The 18,245-nt window shown below is 54.4% G+C and overlaps 7 protein-coding genes across 7 annotated transcripts; 5 read left to right on the top strand and 2 right to left on the bottom strand.

Moving 5' to 3' along the window:
- Positions 1-2,443: 2,443 nt before the first annotated feature.
- Positions 2,444-3,801, bottom strand: B0T26DRAFT_753494 (uncharacterized protein; the record flags this gene model as incomplete). Its single annotated transcript, XM_060445690.1, has 2 exons — positions 2,444-3,128; positions 3,710-3,801. 2 exons carry the CDS (start codon positions 3,799-3,801, stop codon positions 2,444-2,446), a joined length of 777 nt encoding a protein of 258 aa, XP_060294704.1.
- Positions 3,802-5,439: 1,638 nt separating this feature from the next.
- Positions 5,440-5,983, top strand: B0T26DRAFT_753495 (uncharacterized protein; the record flags this gene model as incomplete). The annotated part of the gene is made up of 2 exons (XM_060445691.1): positions 5,440-5,738; positions 5,818-5,983. 2 exons carry the CDS (start codon positions 5,440-5,442, stop codon positions 5,981-5,983), a joined length of 465 nt encoding a protein of 154 aa, XP_060294705.1.
- A 141-nt stretch (positions 5,984-6,124) lies between these two features.
- Positions 6,125-7,360, top strand: B0T26DRAFT_753496 (uncharacterized protein; the record flags this gene model as incomplete). The annotated part of the gene is made up of 4 exons (XM_060445692.1): positions 6,125-6,384; positions 6,455-6,672; positions 6,738-6,959; positions 7,038-7,360. The coding sequence occupies 4 exons, from the start codon at positions 6,125-6,127 to the stop codon at positions 7,358-7,360; spliced, it is 1,023 nt and encodes a 340-aa protein (XP_060294706.1).
- Positions 7,361-9,589: 2,229 nt separating this feature from the next.
- B0T26DRAFT_782148 (glycosyl hydrolases family 31-domain-containing protein) lies at positions 9,590-12,526 on the top strand (the record flags this gene model as incomplete). The annotated part of the gene is made up of 2 exons (XM_060446717.1): positions 9,590-9,800; positions 9,934-12,526. 2 exons carry the CDS (start codon positions 9,590-9,592, stop codon positions 12,258-12,260), a joined length of 2,538 nt encoding a protein of 845 aa, XP_060294707.1. The 3' UTR covers positions 12,261-12,526.
- Positions 12,527-12,792: 266 nt separating this feature from the next.
- On the top strand, positions 12,793-13,506 carry B0T26DRAFT_873557 (uncharacterized protein; the record flags this gene model as incomplete). The annotated part of the gene is made up of 3 exons (XM_060447994.1): positions 12,793-12,862; positions 13,031-13,273; positions 13,370-13,506. The coding sequence occupies 3 exons, from the start codon at positions 12,793-12,795 to the stop codon at positions 13,504-13,506; spliced, it is 450 nt and encodes a 149-aa protein (XP_060294708.1).
- A 919-nt stretch (positions 13,507-14,425) lies between these two features.
- On the bottom strand, positions 14,426-15,687 carry B0T26DRAFT_753499 (ankyrin repeat-containing domain protein; the record flags this gene model as incomplete). The annotated part of the gene is made up of 3 exons (XM_060445693.1): positions 14,426-14,633; positions 14,697-14,753; positions 14,822-15,687. 3 exons carry the CDS (start codon positions 15,685-15,687, stop codon positions 14,426-14,428), a joined length of 1,131 nt encoding a protein of 376 aa, XP_060294709.1.
- Positions 15,688-17,365: 1,678 nt separating this feature from the next.
- Positions 17,366-18,033, top strand: B0T26DRAFT_363739 (uncharacterized protein). Its single transcript, XM_060434617.1, has one exon. It carries the CDS (start codon positions 17,570-17,572, stop codon positions 17,912-17,914), a length of 345 nt encoding a protein of 114 aa, XP_060294710.1. The 5' UTR covers positions 17,366-17,569; the 3' UTR covers positions 17,915-18,033.
- Positions 18,034-18,245: the final 212 nt, after the last annotated feature.

Below are 18,245 nucleotides of genomic sequence, written 5' to 3' on the forward strand. Positions count from 1 at the left end.
TACGTGACTACGCGAATTGCCCTTCAACCCCGCCTCGAAATTCCTCGCCCACCCCACAATTGCTTTTCTTTTCCAATAATAAGTCGTACCGTAGTACCTTCGACGTGTTGGATTGGCTATTGTCAGATGGACAAGGGTTGCATGTGGAATAGAGCTCATCCCAGCTGAGCTCTGGTGTGGTCATCCGAGGTGAAAAGAGGCTCAGGGGAGCTGAAATGAAGTGGCCAGTTCAGCTGGTGTGGCTACTTTTGCCACCACCATTGCCACCATTTACAACTATAATAGAGGCCCTCTGGCAGGACCAAAAAGAAGAAGGAGGGAGATAAATGAAAAAAGTTGAAGTGCTGAATCCAACACGACGAACCTTATAATCTACCCGCTCTTCGTAGCTAACCTCCCTTCCTCCGTAGTGCCGTTTTGCCTATTATGGCTAGGTTATTTGGTATTGTCGTCTGGAATTGACCCACTTTTCATGGAATTGGACAGGCCCTGGTTGACATGCCTCTGAGCTTCCTTCATTCTTTGTTATTTCCTTCATTCTTGACTCGGAATGTCCTCATTTCATTCGGAATGCCCTCTTTCGGGCTGATTACAACGCCTCCCTTGCCTTCTCTCCACGAGTATAAGGAAGCGTCCTTTTCTGTACTTTTAGACCTATTGAGCGAACAATTCAATGCGCTGTCAACTTCGATCGCGTGCAACAGGCATCTATGGCGGACGCGGCGGAGGCGGCTGCCCGCAAAGTTTACCACACCTGCGGCGTTGAGAAGGATATCGACTAATTCTGGTCGTTCCGAGGCCCTCGACGGATCGTCCTTAATTATGCGGATTGCCGTAATCGCGGCAGGTAGCAGGTAAGTCTATTAGACCTATCTTCCTTGGTTTCCTTGCTAACTTTATTCCCAGAGAGCCGCGTCGAACGCAAGAGTTTCTGCAGCTGCTGCCGTAACCCGCGGACAAAGTTCCGCCCTTACGCCTTGCCAGAATCTCACCTTTTGTTTAATAAGTCGGTATTCTTAACCACAGTCCAACGGCAACAGGGTAAAGATCAGGCTCTATTCCGGCAAGCCCTGAAAGAATTACGGCAGGCTAAAGTATCTATTTCGTTATAGGAGCTTCTTACGTCGAGATGTGCGATCAAACTGCCTCCGGCTTAGGTTAAGGCTTTTGATAATGCCCTCTATATCTTCCCCATCAAGGCGTAGGTTAACGAATATAACCATCAGCACCTCCTAGGCCTGCGAAAGGCGGTTTTATAGGTGGACGTAATGTTACGAATCCCTGCGTAAATGCGTGAAGGTGGGGCACTCCCTGTTTGGTGTGGACCAATCAGAGGTGTCCTAGGGTCCCGAGCACTTAGGGCCGGGGACACGGGACAGCCCCGGAGGACCGGCGTCCCGGACGCGGGGCCACGGGACCGTGGGACCATTGTTATTGGTCCAGTAGATAGATATATACAACAACCGTGTCTACGGTTCTGGATAGCTCTTGCTTGATCTCTCAAGCAAGCAATACACATTCACTGCACTCATACACTTTGAGTGGCATTCCAATTTGACTGTATTACCCGTGCGATAGGAGCTTGCCCTTTGTTCTATCTTCATAATTACCAACCCCAGCATCCTGTGGGACCCGTGCTCCCTTACAGACAGACGACCCTAACAGTCGAGTGGTGTGTAATATAGGAGTTTGTTCCCGGGGCTGGCACTGGCTACCGGGAGCAGTTTCTACTACTTGTTTACTACGTAATCACAATATATAAGTCACAGGGCGTTACTCTCGATAAGGTGGTTTATGATATCTCCGCGCCAGAGTTCGCGTTCGGCTTATCGTACGTGGCAGTTTCCAGGGTTAAGACCTTAGATGGCCTAATATTTGAGTCGCCGTTTAATCGGAGCAGGATATACCGCGAAGTGCCGGTATAGAGTTTACAATTGAAGATAGCGGATTACGAGGCAAGGAAGTTACAGCTATTAGATCCACAGGAAGATGAGGTTAACTCGAGCGATATAAGCGGGTATATAACTAATAGCTCTATTATATAGATGTAAGATTTAGTTGTGTAGGTTTAGCGATCGTTATAAGAAAAGATCTCTAGAGCATCGGAGTTATTGGCCTCCAGACAGGACCACGCGACTGACGAACGAAGCGACGCCAGCAATTTTAACGTTCTCCAGCACTCTACCGAGAAGGAAAGAAAAAGGAGAAACTCGTCACGTTGTTTAAAGATTGTCCAGATCACGTTGAAACACCCCTAATTAGAAATCACGTTTTCCGATGAGATGAGTCTAGATGATCTTGTTTGACCTTGAACCCAGGCAAATGTTAGAAATTGATGGTTATTAATTTCCTATTTGCATCTCTAGTTCCCAAACAGAAGCCAATTCAAGACCTGCTTCCCAGACTCAACACGTCTGCAAGACGTCTTAGTTTCCCCGCCGACTCAAACAAACAGATTCTGTTTGGCCAGCGCATCCTTCTCTGCCTGCGCTCTCTGGAGCCGTTCCCCAAGCTCCCTCTCCCAAGCCTCCTGGATTATGGAGATCTTGAGAAGCAACGCGGCCATCTCGTCGGCGGCACTGAAATTGTTCTCCAGGGGCAGCATCTGGATGCGCGTCAGGCCGGTGTCGATGGAGACCTGGACGGCGCGCGTGGCCAGCCCTTCTTCAAACGCGTACCAGGGGTACTCGCGGGGCCCCATGGGCACGAGGTCCCAGAACTCGACGCTGTCGGGGTGGGCGATGATGCGGCGCAGGAGCTCGTCGACCCAGCGCAGCTCGTTGGCGCGGCTCTCGTTCTGCATGAGCTGGAACGCGCGCGAGAAGTTGTCGTCGAACAGGCGCTGCACCTCGGCCGTGATCTCCTCCTTCTTCTGATTCTGCCACACGTCGTACGGGTGCGGCCGCTGGCCCTGCAGCTGCAGCGCGTCGCGGATCATCTGGTGGGACGTCTGGCGCAGCGCGTGGAACCACTGGTCCATGCACGTCAGGCACCGCGTGGGATAGCGGAGGAAGTGCTTCGTCGGCTGCGGCGGCCCGCAGAGCGGATGCCTGTCGCATTTCTCCAGGGGCTCGTATCTCATGAGCCGCAGCACGTAGTTGTGCGTTGGGAAGTAGTGCACCTCGGTGCTGGGCTCGTGACATCGGTTGAGCACTCTCAGGTACCGGCACATTGCATGCGATGTTCTTTTGTCTCTTGTGCGAGTATGGAATGTGAAAAGGGCCAAGTGACTGTTTGATGTCTAAATATCCATCTGCAATGTAAGGAGCTTGTCTCTTTGATCTTCTGTCAGCGGCTGGGATCGAGGTCGGAAGAATAGAAGCAAAGTCGCCTCCCGTAAAGTATTTATAGACTTGGCATATAACTTGCTGCTCGGAGGATAAAGTTGTCATGTCATTCTGACCGGAGGTGTCAGGGGAGGACAGAGACACGGATATTGCTCGGAAGTCTGGCCCCGTGACTCCCGGCTGCGTTGTCATACTGAAAGCCGTCAACTGGGTGTGTACGTAGTGAGACTGGGTTTGATATGTCTAATGCACGCGAATGCGTATTTTTGCCAGGAGAAAGCCATAGTTTGCTTCATTACGAGCCTTTTCAAACCCCCTTTCAAACTGTGTTCTCGCCGAGATATCGCTCGATCGGCATTTGATTTCCCATAGCTAGCAGGACCATCCTCCTCTTGCGGTGTTGCGGCGCGTTTTACTCTCACTGCCGACCCAGAGCGGTAGCAATAGTGAAGAGCCAGTTCTGCGGGAGTAGGGCGTGATATAGGTTCCTGTCGCTGCGCCCGAGCAGTTCCATGTTATCCGTGATTCCGGTGTTCTTGTGTTAAATCGGTTGCCAGAATGACGCTCGGAAAACTGATTCTGGCTAAAGAAGAAAAGGTATTCTTCTCTAGGAGACAGGTATAGGACACCATATCGATGTTTTCGAAGGGGCGGCCAATAAGTTTAGCGGCATTGGCGACATGGGGAATCGGGATCCGATAGCGTCGACGAAGTCTCCCCCAGGATTTTGGCGTTCGAGGATGGTTTATGACTCGTTAAATCGTCGATTAGTTTCGCACGATGACTATTGTACCGTTGGTCCAAATGGGTAATGAACTCGTCGGCTGCCATGTCGTATGCAACCTCGGTGACGGTGTATCGCAGTCCCGGTTACAGGATGTGCCGAACACGCGAGGCATTTATTTCAGCTTTCATACTAATTTGAACTCCGCGGTCGGCGATGTGCACCGTCTTCTTGTTCTGCAACCAGTAGCAGGACGATGGAGCGGGGGAATATTTCGATGTCAGGCAGCTCGCCAGGGAGCACCTTTGAAAAGCCTATTATATTTGTGTACGTGGGAGTTGTTCGTTAGGTCTAAAGCGTCTGTTTTCTAACCGGAGAAGGTCTCCTTGTACCACTAAGGGAGCCAAAACGGGAGACGAGGGCTATGTCTAGCCTCTGTGGCAGCGAGAACCAGCCGAATCTTGCTCCGCGCTTTGACAGGTCCGCGCCGGAGCAAGTCTGCGTATGCAACGATGAGCTGGTAGAGGTTGGAGATTACTCGAGGGTGTTTTTCGAAGATGGTGGACAACGACCGACGGTACGGCAACAGAACAAAGGAGTCGAGGCGGGACTGAAATGACCAAGGCAATAGGGTTTGTCAGCTTGTTATGGAAACAAATGCGCATCGATATCCAAACTCCTGGGAACTGGGATCGGTCTGGAATCATACAGAACGACGTCTGTCTCTCGTCGGATACTGACGAAAAGATAAGGTAGACAGTGTGAGTGAGCCAGGGTCGGAAAGAGGAAGACGGATCAGAAGCCCTGTACTTGGACGAGGTAAATTTCAGGCGCAGATCGGGGGCGGCGGTGAAGAGCCGCTAGAGAATCCAGGTCTCTGCGGAGGGCACTGTCTCGAGGAGGTACCTATGCGAAGGAGATTTGGCTGGGCTTCGTGTGGGCGCATCTGCGAGGGTTTAAATATTTTCAGGGTACCGGATGCTGTATCGGTGCATCCTGCCTGGGTTTTGAAAAATTAGGTCGAGCAAAAAGCCTGGCTAGGGTAGTCGATGCTGTGCTGGCTAGCTGATGTCGGCCCGGCTGCAACAATGCTCTGACTGGTAGTGATTGGTGGACAACTGCGGAAACAAACCGCCCCCTCCTCGTAATTGTGCACTACCTCTGCTGTACACCCACCGTGAGGCTGTGCATCGGCGCCGATTCGATCACGTCGTCACCTCCAGCTAACTCAGATTCTTCGCTCTCCAAAAACCGTCGCTCCCTTCCTTACAACCAAATTAGCTATACCTATCTCATTCTCAACCCTTTGTTAGTACCATCACTCTACTACCACTACCACTACCACTACCACTACCACTACCACTACCACTACCACTACCACTACCACTACCACTACCACTATCACTACCACTATCACTACTCTCAGACATGCCCGCAATCGACGTGCAAGCGCACTCGTGCGAGTACTGCCGCTTCCTCGTCATCGATATCACTGCCCAAGACAGTGACCGAGACCGCCGGCAGCGCCGGGGCCGCGATGTAGACGCCGACTACGACGACATGAGCCGCGACAATGCCTTTTTCGCCTTTACGCTCGACGATGTAGGCACCGCTGACGCCAACGGCTGCCTCTTCTGCACCTGCTTCCTCGATGACGAGATCGTGTCCCGCGAAACCGTCCTGCCCCATATCCCCAACAACCTCCCCCCGGACGACCCTTTGCTGGCGTCATGAGCGTGTTGCAGGACCAGGCCTTCGTCATCACCCCCTAGTCGACGCCTCGCCGTCGGGACGCTCGCTGCGCAGCATTATCGAGCAGCAAGCCGAGTTCTTGAGAATCAAAGACTACCGCTTGATCGCCCATCCTTACCAGGGCTCTGGGATTCTTCTCGACATTTTCAGATTTGAGTTTTTCGGCCTCTGGAATCCGGCAACAAAGAAGATGACGCACCGCACAAAGCATGGCTTCTAGGCCTACTCGGACTCGGACAGCCCAGTGTCCGAGCTTACCACCACCAGGTCAGTCGAGGCTGAGCCCGGAGCAGCCGCGGGCTTCGAGAAGCTTTCTTTTTGGCTGGAGAGTTGCCGTGCAACACACCCAAAGTGCCAGGCAATGGCTGCTTCGGCGGCCCAGAATCCCGACATGGCACCGGCGAGGCCCATTCGGATCGTCGACTTATCTCAGAGCCGAGAGAGCCACTTTCTGCGTCTCATGAATGTCAGCTTCTTCGAGGTTCTCCCGCAATACTTAGCCCTAAGCTACTGTTGGGGTGGCTACCAGGCGCCCAAGTGCGCTAGGTCGAACCGGATGAGCTTGGAGCAAGAGATCCCGTTCGCAGATCTGCCGCTGACGCTCCGAGACGCCGTGCGCGTGTGCAGGCCGGCTTCGACTACATCTGGATCGACGCCCTGTGCATCCTGCAAGACGACACAGCCGACCAAGCGCGGTGCAACTCGACATCCCCCCCGAGCCTATCGACGCGCGAGGCTGGACGCTACAGGAGCGACTCCTGTCGCCGCGGACCATCGAGTACGGAACATGGCAGACACGCTACATCTGCCAGGAGTCGGCATACAAGCGTGACTACACGGACGGGTGGCGCCGCGATGCCGACTACAACCACCAGCACAAAGACACGCTCGACCTCGAGCCTCTATTACGTGACGACTCCAACAAACAGGGCAGCCACAGAAGAATGAGAGATTTGCCGCCGATTTCTTGCGAGACTGGGATCAGGTCCTGCGGACCTACACCAGCCGCCAGCTGACCAGGTCGACGGACCGTCCGCTGGCTATATCAGGAATTGCGGAGAGATTTGCCTCGATCCTTAACATCGACGGTGTCGGCAGCTGCTACGTTGCCGGCTTGTGGAAGCCGTTCCTGTACTACGGGTCGATGTGGCACATTGACCGCGACGCCATCGCTCCGCGCCCGGTCGAGTTCCAGGGTCAGTCCTAGTCCTGGACGTCTGTCAACAGCGTCTTCCCGTCCTGGTACCCGTCGCCGGACGAAGAACTGGCGGCAGCACCAGCCTCCTCTTTCGGGGTCGCGGGGGGAGCAGCGGGAAGAAATACTAGAAACGCCGCTTCCGTCATGGTTCTGGAGGTCCAGCACTACACGGCCGGCGCCTCTTGGGGCTGCTGCGGCCGAGTGCTGCGGCGCGCCAAGTGCACGCCGTCCGACAACCCGTTCGAGGGTTCTGTTTTTAGGCGGGTGGGCACGTTCGAGTACGCGACGCACCGCGAGGGACAGCGGACGGGCGAGAGCTGGGACGAGTGGGAGAGGCGCATCGAGACCGACTTTTCCTGGTTCAAGAACACTGAGCCGAGGGAGATTGAGATCTTGTAACTAGGCCAGGAAGACAAAGTTGGTTTTGGTGTTGAATACGGATTTGGATTTTTGGTCGGAGTTGGGATACATAGCACCTAGAATCTGGGATACATAGCATCTGGAATCTAGGATACATGGCACCTAGAACCACGAGTTTTGGATTGAAAATCGATACATGACACTTTCAGCCAATAACAGCAACTCTACGGAGTATGCCGCGCTTATGCAGCAGATGCTGGCTATATCGGTTCTATTTCTATTACACAGGGCATATAGTTTTCAACACGACTTTCTTAGCTCTCGGCAGGCGCTCGTCTGCTGAGTCTGTTCCGTTTAGCTGGAACTCTGCTCAGTGGCAATTTTCATTATATGAAAAGAAAGAAGGGGCAAAAGCATGAACAACGGGAAAATAAAACCTTCCATTCTTGCACCCCTTTTTCTCGAGACTACAGCTCACCAGGGCCTTGGTCTGATCTGCTGTCCTACGCCAGCCCTTTCCTGGAATATCTGTCCGCCCAAGCTATAGGCGCGCGGTAGTGACATGCCTGAGACGACCTTCACATGTGTCAGAACTCCCGCTCAAACCAAATTAGTTCTCGACGCCGCATCTAATCAGGCCGGCCCGACAGAGCTAGTAGACTAATTACGTAGGTTTTCGTGTGACAACTAGAGGCTTGGAGCATCACTTGGTCTGCAGCAGTGTGGTGTCTAGTATTTGTTCGAGTATCCAGGACTCGTCTCTTGCTACAATACTTCTGCCTCAGGTGCCTATAAGTCTGATAGACGCAATCTTACAGTTACAGGGCGTTCCCATTTGTCGACAACCGCCCAGAAACGCAAAGTGCGGAATTTCATTCATTTCTACTACGTACTCGCCCGTGGTAACGGTGCTGGCTCGTGACTGATGAGAGGCCAAGAAGCATCATTTTGGAGCTGATGTCTCTCGGCTGAAGTTGGGGCGACCGCTTGACATCTACTGATAATGACCACCGGTAGTATTTTCGAAGCTCATGCGCAGGCGACTGTAACCGATGCCCCTATCATCTGGTCTGGTATGACGGTGACCGTCCGGTTGAGACTCCGAACGACGTTAGAGAGCGTGGTTCATTTCGCGTTCTTGTTTTGCTTCATTTCCGACGGTCGATCCGCAACTGCCCTGCGAGGATGGTAGCACCCCAAGGTCATGTCGTCTTGGGGGACAAGAGCTGCTGACGTTCTCCAACTATTTTGCCGGCTCCCGTGAGGGCGCGTTGGCGCGTTGGCGGAACCCACGACACCCCAAATGGGAAGGTCGCAAACTTCCCATGCTGTGTTTCAGGATCTCCAGAGATCCATGCTTTCACCGCCAGCTTACCTGGCAAGGTACCTCGCATGGACAGCAAGCAAGGCACGTCGACGCATCGGTCAAATCGGGCGCCGAATATCGGCCGGGCGGCAAGGCAGGCAGTCGGGGTACAGCCCTTATACAGCAGGCAAGATGCATATTACCACGTGTTGATCGACGGCGCCCGGCAACAGCGTTTATGTGCCTCTGGAAACCATTGGCTTCCGCGGCTTTATTGGCTTACACGGCGTCCTCGTGTCCTGCCTGCAATCAAAGCTCACCGTTCTTCCCCGCATCCCGTGCTACTCTCCACAAAAGGGGGATGCTACGCTCGGCCAAAAAAGAAAAGGGGCCCGGGGGGGGAGGGGATAGGGTCATGCGGCCGAACTCGCCTGTGCCATCCAAAGTCGTGCGGTGCGCCGCACAATACCCACCGCCCCTGCGGTAGTTGCCTGCCGTGACGGATCGACGGCGCACGCAAAAGCTGGGGAGTTGGGGTAGAGAGGGAGGTACCTACCAATTATGATCTTCCAGTTAGTGGGGGAAACAACGTCACAGCCGTGGGCCGTCACGGGCGTACAACCTTGCGCGTGAGGCAGGCACAACCTACACGGGGTGACCCGGTGGGTCGTGGTTTTTTGGCGACCTGCTGCTCTGGTAATGGGACGAATGTAAGGCAGGTGCGAGACAAACCGCGAGCCTGGTAGACTTCGGAGATGGAACTGTAATTAGGGAAAACTTAATTTTGCGCTCGTTCTTATTTGTAGGCGTGCTCGTGCTCTTCCCCGTTGAGTGCGCCTTCCGTCCCGGACTTGCGTTGATATCACGTCTGGGTGGTAAGACCATCGACCTAGCGCTGGCAATCGTGACGACACCACAAAACACAGGTGCGATCGACGAGCCGTCACCGCCCCACCGGTACAATGGGAGGCCCCCGCCTCTGCACGCTCTTGATTCTGGCCACGACGGCCTGGGCAAGAGCCCTGGCTCCCAGAGCCCCGTGTCAGGGCTACCAGGCGGCAAACGTGCTGCTATCTGATTCCTATCTCGTCGCCGATCTCGCCTTGATTGGAAACTGCAGCCAGTACAGCCCTGATATTACGAACCTCAGGCTGCTCGTCGAGTATCAGACCGGTAAGGGTGCCCCGCAACTACCGCAGATTATGCTTCCCCGCGGGCCACGGCGCGACGGGTTAGCCGAGCTGTGCCGAGACTGAATAAACCGCAAAAAAATTCCCAGACACGCGGCTGCACGTTTTGATCACAGACTCGGACTACAATGTCTACCAGGTCCAGGATCAGGTCTTACCGCGGCCCAACAGCCAAAATGCCACTACAACCAACGCCAAGATCCAGTTCGCCTTCACCAAGAACCCCTTTTCCTTCAACGTCACCCGCACAAGCACCGGCGAAGTCCTGTTTGATACGTCGGCTGCCCCGCTCATTTTTGAATCGCAGTTCGTCAGTCTCCGAACCCGGCTTCCGCAGAATCCTAACTTGTATGGCTTGGGTGAACACTCCGACAGCTTCCGGCTCCAGACCAACAACTACATCCGCACCCTATGGGACGCCGAGTCTCCCTTCATTCCAAACCAGCAGAACCTCTATGGCAGCCACCCAGTCTACCTGGACCACCGGGGTGCGTCGGGAACCCACGGCGTTTTCTTGCTGAGCTCTAGTGGCATGGACATCGAGATCGGCCAGACAGCTTCGGGCGACCAGTTCCTCGAGTACCGTACCATTGGCGGCGTGCTCGACTTTTACTTTCTTGCTGGGCCAGATCCAGCTGCCGTCAGCAAGCAATATGCCGAGGTCGTAGGCTTGCCGGCCATGGTGTCTTATTGGACCCTCGGCTTTCACCAGTGCAAGTACGGCTGGCCCAACATTGACTACGTCGCCCAGGTCGTCGCCAACTACTCGGCCGCCAACATCCCGCTCGAGACGGTTTGGGGTGATATTGATTACATGGACAACAAGCGTGACTTCACTACGAGCCCGGTGAACTTCCCGCTGGCCAAGGTCCGGCAGCTCGTCAGCTCTCTCCACGAAAACAACCAGCACTACGTCGTCATCCTCGATCCAGGCATCAAGAACGACGCTAGCTACAGCACCTACGCTCGAGGCGCGCCGCAGAGCGTCTTCCTCAAGGCGGCTGACGGCTCTTACTATCGTGGTAGCCAGTGGGCCGGCGAGGTCGTGTGGCCCGACTGGTTCGCGCCGAAGACACAGGACTGGTGGAGTAATGAGATCAAGATCTTCGCTGACCCGGGAACCGGCGTCAACGTCGACGGCCTGTGGACTGACATGAACGAGGTGTCCAATTTCTGCAACAACGTTGCATGCACCAACAGCCAGGCTGCTGTCGTCGGCCGGACGCCACCGCGACGACGTCCCCGGCGTGCTGGTGACGGCCCGGGACCCATGAAGGGTCTTCCGGGCCGTAGCCTCTTCCAGCCGGCATACCGCATCAACAACCATCAAGGTGATATCGCAGCCAAGACGCTCGATACCAACGTCACAAACGCCGACGGAACTGTTCAGTACGACACCCACAACCTATACGGCACCATGATGGCAGGGGCCACGCGGCAAGCACTTATTGCCCGGACGCCCGGTAAGCGGCCGTTCGTGCTGACGCGCTCGACATTCGCGGGCGCCGGCCGGGTAGCCGCTCACTGGTTCGGCGACAATTTCTCGTCGTGGGATCACTACCGCACGACAATCCGGCAGCTCCTGGCCTTTGCAACCATACATGCAATGCCAATGGTTGGCTCTGACGTTTGCGGATTCAACGGTGCCGCGCAGGAGAACATGTGCGCGCGATGGGCGGCGCTCGGTGCGTTTCAGCCCTTCTACCGCAACCACGCCGATATTTCGGCTCCAGACCAGGAGTTCTACCGATGGGCTTCGGTTGCCGACTCGGCCCGCAAGGCCATCGCTGCCCGCTACCGTCTGCTTGATTATCTGTATACCGCCATGCACCGCGCTACGTCAATTGGCGACCCTGTCGCAAGTCCCCTGTGGTTCCCATACCCAGCTGACACCAACACGTTTGGCATACAGACACAGTGGTTCCTGGGAGACGCGCTGCTCATTTCCCCGGTCGTCGACGATGACTCGACGAGCGTGACATTCTACCTGCCAAACGATATCTTTTACGACTTCTGGACACACGCTCCCGTGCGCGGGGCCGGCGCGGCCGTCACCGTCAATGACGTGGCCTGGTCAGATATACCCGTGCACATCCGTGGCGGCAGCATCGTCCCGTTGCGTGTCAACTCGGCCAACACCACCACGCAGCTGCGCCAGCAAAACTTCACCGTGATCGTGGCCCCGGGGCTCGACGGCACTGCTAAGGGGTATCTGTACCTCGATGACGGCGAGAGCTTGGACGTTGGCAGCCAGAGCTCGGACATCGTCTTCACGTGGGACGGCCAGAAGTTCCAGGCCGACGGTACGTTTGGATACGCGACAAGAGTCATAATCGAGAGCGTTGTTGTGCTTGGCGGTAACGGGTCGGCAGAGGCCGAGTCACGAGCACAAACGCATCATGGCCCGTGGGCCTTGTCCGAGGCGTTTGGGTTCCGTGCTTGATCGTTGCTGGATTTCTGTGTTTTCTCTTCTTCAAGATAGGACACGAGGTTTTCTATTTCTGGTTATCTAGGGGCGGACAATGCATTGGGGACATGGAAGAGCCGGGGCGGTTGGAAATGGGCATTCATTCCTAGGGGCATTAGCATCGATAAGGAGGAGCATTGCTACAGAGGACGGGTATGCCTGAGTTTTCGGGCCAGGAACGACTTACCTTTCCATGGTGTTATGGTTTTATGGTTTTATGGTTTCATATGTTCCAATTAGCGTATTATTTGCAGATAATAATTAGTTTTGCATTATTATCACGTTTCCTATTGGCTGGATTCCATATGAACCCGATTTTACCATGCAGGTGGGGGGTCGCCCGGAGGTCATTGCACACTCGGTTTCTCCCCACCAGTAGTACGTACGTACGCACCTAAGTATTTACGTCCTTTGATGAACCACGAAGTGGACAGGCAACAGCGGCCGAATTACATGCCCTCCATCAACCATTCATAACATATCTAGAGCGAGCCTACTAATGTTCGCCATGAGACCGCTGCACTTCCCCGACTCGCCCCCGGCACTCGTGTGCTGGCTAAGAAGCGCGGCGAGGGGCTGTTTGAGTGGCTCGATGATTCTGGGCGTACGTGATGTTTTCTCTCTCTGTTCCTTTTTCACATAGTTGTTCGAGGCTAGGTCTATCCTCGCTGCCGCTGCCTCTCCCTTCGCGGCAACAATGACGATCACGATGAATAGAACCTAACATGTATGTACCTACCTCGCAGGCCGAGAATTCGGACCCCTCGTCGCCGAGCCGCACGACCCTTACACCGAGCCCATCGACTACGAGGCCATCGGCACCGTGAAAACATACCCATTCAACGAGCCACCGCTATCACGCTCGGCATCGGAGTTGCGGTTTGAAGTGATTCGTCTCCAAGAGGCCGTCGACTCGTCGACTGAACAGGCTCTCAAGAAAAAACTGATTGAAAAGCAGAAGGAAAAGAAGGAGATAATTAAGGGAGCACGTGAGGGGGTTGGTTAGACGGTTATCCCTTTTTGATACTGAGCCTTCAGTTAGGTCTACGTCTTGCGTTAGTCGAAGTTTCGGGGATTTGTCTCAGATCGAGGATTGATCTTCGCTGCTGGCCGCTACGCCATCCCCGACAGCCGCTGGCACCCCGGCGGCATGCGCGACGGCCTGCTGCGCGCGCTGCGCCCTGCCGACGAGGGCGGGGTGGGCCACGCTGCTGAGTACTAGGACTGGTGCGAGGAGCGGGTGCGTGATTTTTAGTGATCACGCCGCGATGGCAGTGGAATTAAATTCTCAGGGTCCCTGACGGGCTCTAGTCAATATACCCTTGTTTATTTATATCCCTGCCGACCCGGCTTTTCGTGTCATAGCAACTGATGAAATTGTACTGCTAGCGCCGCGCAAACTCGGCCGCCGCGAACCACCTACCGGCCTAGTTCGGTAGGCTGGCCTCAGTCAGGGGCCCGCGGGGCAGGAAGAGCTGCGTCCAGGTTGAAGAGAAAGTCATGCTTGGCATGCTTTGCCGTCATGTTTCACGTCCGCGATTTGGCTGCTGTCAAAGGACATGAAATAAATAATAGGCGGAGTCGGTGTTGATCTAATCCCGCCGAACTTGCCGAGGATCGGAATGAAACCTGGCTCGGACAGTTATCACCAGCTAGTAAAACAGGGATTCGCGAGCATTGTGTAGGTAGATCCCGCATAGCCAAGCTAATTGGGCACCTTAGTGTTGCATGCCCTCCGCGTGTCACTCTGGCTGTTAATATTCCCACTCATGTGGCTCCCGACCCCGCTTCGATTCGTGCATGTCCCACACACTCTTAACCATGTCCTGTGGCCCCAGGTTCTCTCGTAATCTAATGGTGGCGAGAAGAAGAGCGAGCAATGACTGAACAATGTGTAAGACTTCAATCTGGCCCTCTCAGAGAGAGGTGGGCGAGGGACATGACGCTTCTATATTACCAGATAGATTGTCCTCCCCTTGAGCAGGAATATACGCAATACTGTGGCTTCTTGCAGTCTGTGAATTATTGAGAACACTGGGAGATGTGACAACGAAGGTAAAATGTGTAACGGCAAAAGAAAAAACGGGACGTCATTTTCCTCCTACACTTTGCTCGTTGGGCCTCTAATCCTGGTTGCCACTCTAGGGAAGTGGAACTCTGTGCCACCTGACAAGGTATTGCTTGAGATCTTCCGGCTCGAGAAAGTTCGACGTCCAGTTGTGGGCTCCGTTCAAGTGTCGTAGGAATCCTTCTCCATCCGACCACGGCTTGTTCTTCATGTGGCAGCCATCAACAATGCACTGGAGGTACCAGACTCCCTCGGAGTCATCGTTAGTCTCGACAGTAGCCCTGCCGTCATGGTTAGCAACACCGCTCTAGGAGAACATGAGGCATGGCGCGGTGACGACTCACAGTGTCCCAGGATCATCGAAAGTTTGAAAGTACCGCGATAGTGGAGGAAGAGGGTTCCTGTGATAGAGTTAGATCGGCCGCCCGCTCTACTTCAGAGCCCCCCGGCAAAGAGTGGATGGACTTACGAAGGCACGGGAACGCCAATTGGTGGTGTTTTCATGCCTAGTGTAAAGTCTTGAGGAGCTTCCAAATGGCTGCTCCATCCCGTACTGGTGCCCGAGGCAACATCGGAGGCTGGCTTTCGGAGCATCTCGACAACTTTGTCATGCTCTCCCGCAGTGGCCAAGTCCAAGGGCGTCTTCCTATTCTGATCAGTGGCGTATATGCTCTCCTCGTCATTCCGAAAACGGTATCTCTCCAGGAGCAGGGAAACGACTTCCTCATGACCAAAGCCGGCAGCGTAGTGGAGCGGGGTGAGTAAGCAGTCGTCGCGCGCGTTATGTTCGACGTCGAGCTCGAGCAAGAGCTTGACACACTGCGAGTGGCCCTGGATGGATGCAATATGGAGCGGTGTGAGACCAAGACGGTCTTTGTGCCGCGCCATCTCGAGCGAGATGACGCTTTTTGGGTATTCATCAAAGGCTTCATAGTAGAGGGCAACGTGCAGTCGATTTCGGCCGAAGATGTCCGAACTTGGTAAATCCAATGACAGAAGAGCAGACCGGGCCAGTGGGGCGCCGCCAATCAGTGGCAGTTTCGAAGATGAAGGCGCAAGGGCAGGATTTCTTCTGTCGTATATCTGTTTCAGCCGAGCCGTGTATTCCAGGGAACATTTGTGGTATCGAGAGACAGTATCGAGTGATTTCTCAGGTGGAGAGCCAAGGAGATAGACGAGCCGGCCTTCGATCATTGACATTTCAAGTTCGCAGCATCCAATCTGGTTTTGTCGCTTCCCACAAAAGGAGTCGCTCGCCAGGTCCACGACCATGGCCTCGGACGTGGGAACTTCCATATGCCAAGGGCTGGTCTTGAGTCGAGCCAGAATATTCATCGCTGCCCATGGAACGCCAGCCGAAGTCGATCCGAGTAGATTGTCAACCGCTTGCATGACAAGGCAAAATTCGGACTCGGACCTCTCGCCCAAGAGGAGAAAGTACGAAGAAGATACCGTACGCTGGTTCGGATCCTGGAGGCGGCAAAGGTCCAACCTCTTTTCGAACTGACGGAGGTGAGACAGTGAGTGCCTGACCCTGTGGATCCATGAGGCCTTGAGTGAGCTTTAATCTGGGTCAGTCACTGACTGCAGAACGATGGCTGCGCAAAGGGGAAGCAGAGGGTGTGGGAGCGTACAGAATTTCAACGGTTCTCCAGTTTTCTTGGATGCTATCTGAACCGTCCGTATCCTCAATAACAATGGGCTCTATCTGCGCATGTCCGGCGCTTGACCTATCGTCTCTGGAGATTGGCTGCGGGTCTGCCGCGCGCTGGCTGGCAGAACACTCCAGTTCCAAATCAGCGCAGCGGTCGCACTTCTGGCCAGGCCAGATGCGGTCAGAGGGGGAGCACTATCCACTTCTGTGGTCAATATCACGATTTGCACGAGTACGGAGCAGGTGCAGTTTTGGAAGAACAAACCCTCTTCTTGTCCTTTCGACAATGGACACATTTTAGGTAATTCAACCGTCGTCGTTTTTGCGGACGCTCCTGCCCAGTACGGTCCATCGGAATGGCCTGTATATGAGGGCTCCAGAGCTTTGATTCAGATCTTTCGATATCTTGCCTCGTTTCAGAGCATGTCGAAGGTAGTGGTCAAAGAGATGCTGGGGGCCGCAGCACTTTCAAGCTGACGTATGTAGGCATATATGGAGGCACCAATTGCGCATTGTCGCACTGTCAACCCGCGATTACCGCGCGAATGGCGGGAATGACCTTACCAAAAAGTAAACCCCACGGGCCAGCGGTGAGCTGCCTGTCCCGGGTACTGTAGGTACAGTACAGTACAAGGTGTGGGTCGGCTCTTCGACTACGTATGCCGGTAATGCAACCGGTGTGCAGGGGTGACCTGCACACTGGCAAGCGGTTGACAAAAAAAAGCGAACACATTACTTCGCAGTACTTCTCTCCAGGCCAAATATACACAAAAATATAGGTATCGTTATGTACTGAAATCTTACCACCTAGTCAAAAGACTCTCGGCCTCTAACACATCTTGCATCCGCCTTACCATGGAATCCACGTACCCATTAATTTTCGCTTGGCTCAGTCGGCTCCATCCTTCAACCGCCAGGTCCATGATATTTGCTCCAATTCGAAGATTGGCACAGATATACTGCTTTACAGCCCTCCAGCAATTCTCAATTGGCGATAAATCCGGGGAGTCGGGCGTATTGAAATAGTGCTTAAGTTCATGGGCTTGCTTCCACTGAATGCCATGGAACTGTTGCAAAATTGGTAGTGTATGATAGTGCAGCGCCACTCGCACGGACCATTGATTTTGAGTGCTCGCTTTTTGTTTTGTTAGACGACTTGCCGTCCGAAGCTCACAACCCAGTCGTGCACGTGTGGTACATGCGCGCATACTTCACAGCCCTCCTAAGTATTACTAAGTATACCAAAACGGACCACACCTAAATCATCCACCGCCGGTCGCAAGGCGCCGCCACAGATTCTCAAATTGTGGGCCAGCGCGGAAGCCCTGACCCCTGACTTTACCGGGCCATGGGGGGGAGCTTACCTATAACACGTCGGATTGTAGTTGTAAGGCACACTTTACACACCACCAAAAAAAAAAGATGTTGCCGCACCCACACACCTGTCGCAAGGCGCCGCAACAGATTCCCAAATTGTCGGCCAGCGCGGAAGCTATCGCAGTAGTCGCACTGCGTGATTATAAGTTCAACTAGTTCGGAAGGTGTGCAGTGTGTCGAAGAAAGATGACTCGCACCGACCTCTCTACCCATTCATTCTCCGTTGCACTTCCCTCCCATCGCAGAGCCACCCGAACCTTGTATGGCCCGGTCCAGAGAATGCAACAGTCGAGCCCGTCCATTTCGCCAGAGGTCATTGTGGCCATCGCGCTGGGGATTCCTGCTCTATTTATCGCCCTGCTGTCCCTCTGGGTGACATACCTTAGCTTCACCCTCTCCCGGTCGCACATCCGCCCAAGATCCGCTGTCTGGACAGTGGCTTTGAGGCCGATTGAGCATCGATTCCAGGCCACTGGGGCCGAACATGACGAGCTTCCGACAGTGCCTTATTCGGCGTGGCGTCGACACTGAGCCTGTAACCCCCTTCCCCGGCGAGCGCCTCCGCCGTCGCTGCTGGCTTCTCATAATAGTGCAGCTGTGAGTGCGTTCATGGTGATTCCCGGGAGCACGGTATCTGACCCAGACCATTTGGTAGATCCTGGGCTGTGCCCGCCCGCTCTATACGACAACATCGACGGCGTCCGTTCTTGTGAAGACAATCGGTACAACACGGGGCGATTACTCAAGTCGCTTGAGCAACCTTTGGGGCCCGTCTCGTTGCAGCTAGCTTCATGAGTACTTGGGCCGCTGCATCACCGCATTCATCTGATTCAGCTAGGGTCGGTGCCCCGCCATTATATGT

This window comes from Lasiosphaeria miniovina, assembly GCF_030549165.1.
Source record: "Lasiosphaeria miniovina strain SMH2392-1A chromosome Unknown B0T26scaffold_5, whole genome shotgun sequence".
Taxonomy (NCBI): Eukaryota; Fungi; Ascomycota; class Sordariomycetes; order Sordariales; family Lasiosphaeriaceae; genus Lasiosphaeria; species Lasiosphaeria miniovina.

Excerpts from the sequence above, each read along its gene's own strand:
- B0T26DRAFT_363739 (XM_060434617.1), top strand. The coding sequence starts at position 17,570 with ATGACTCGCACCGACCTCTCTACCCATTCATTCTCCGTTGCACTTCCC.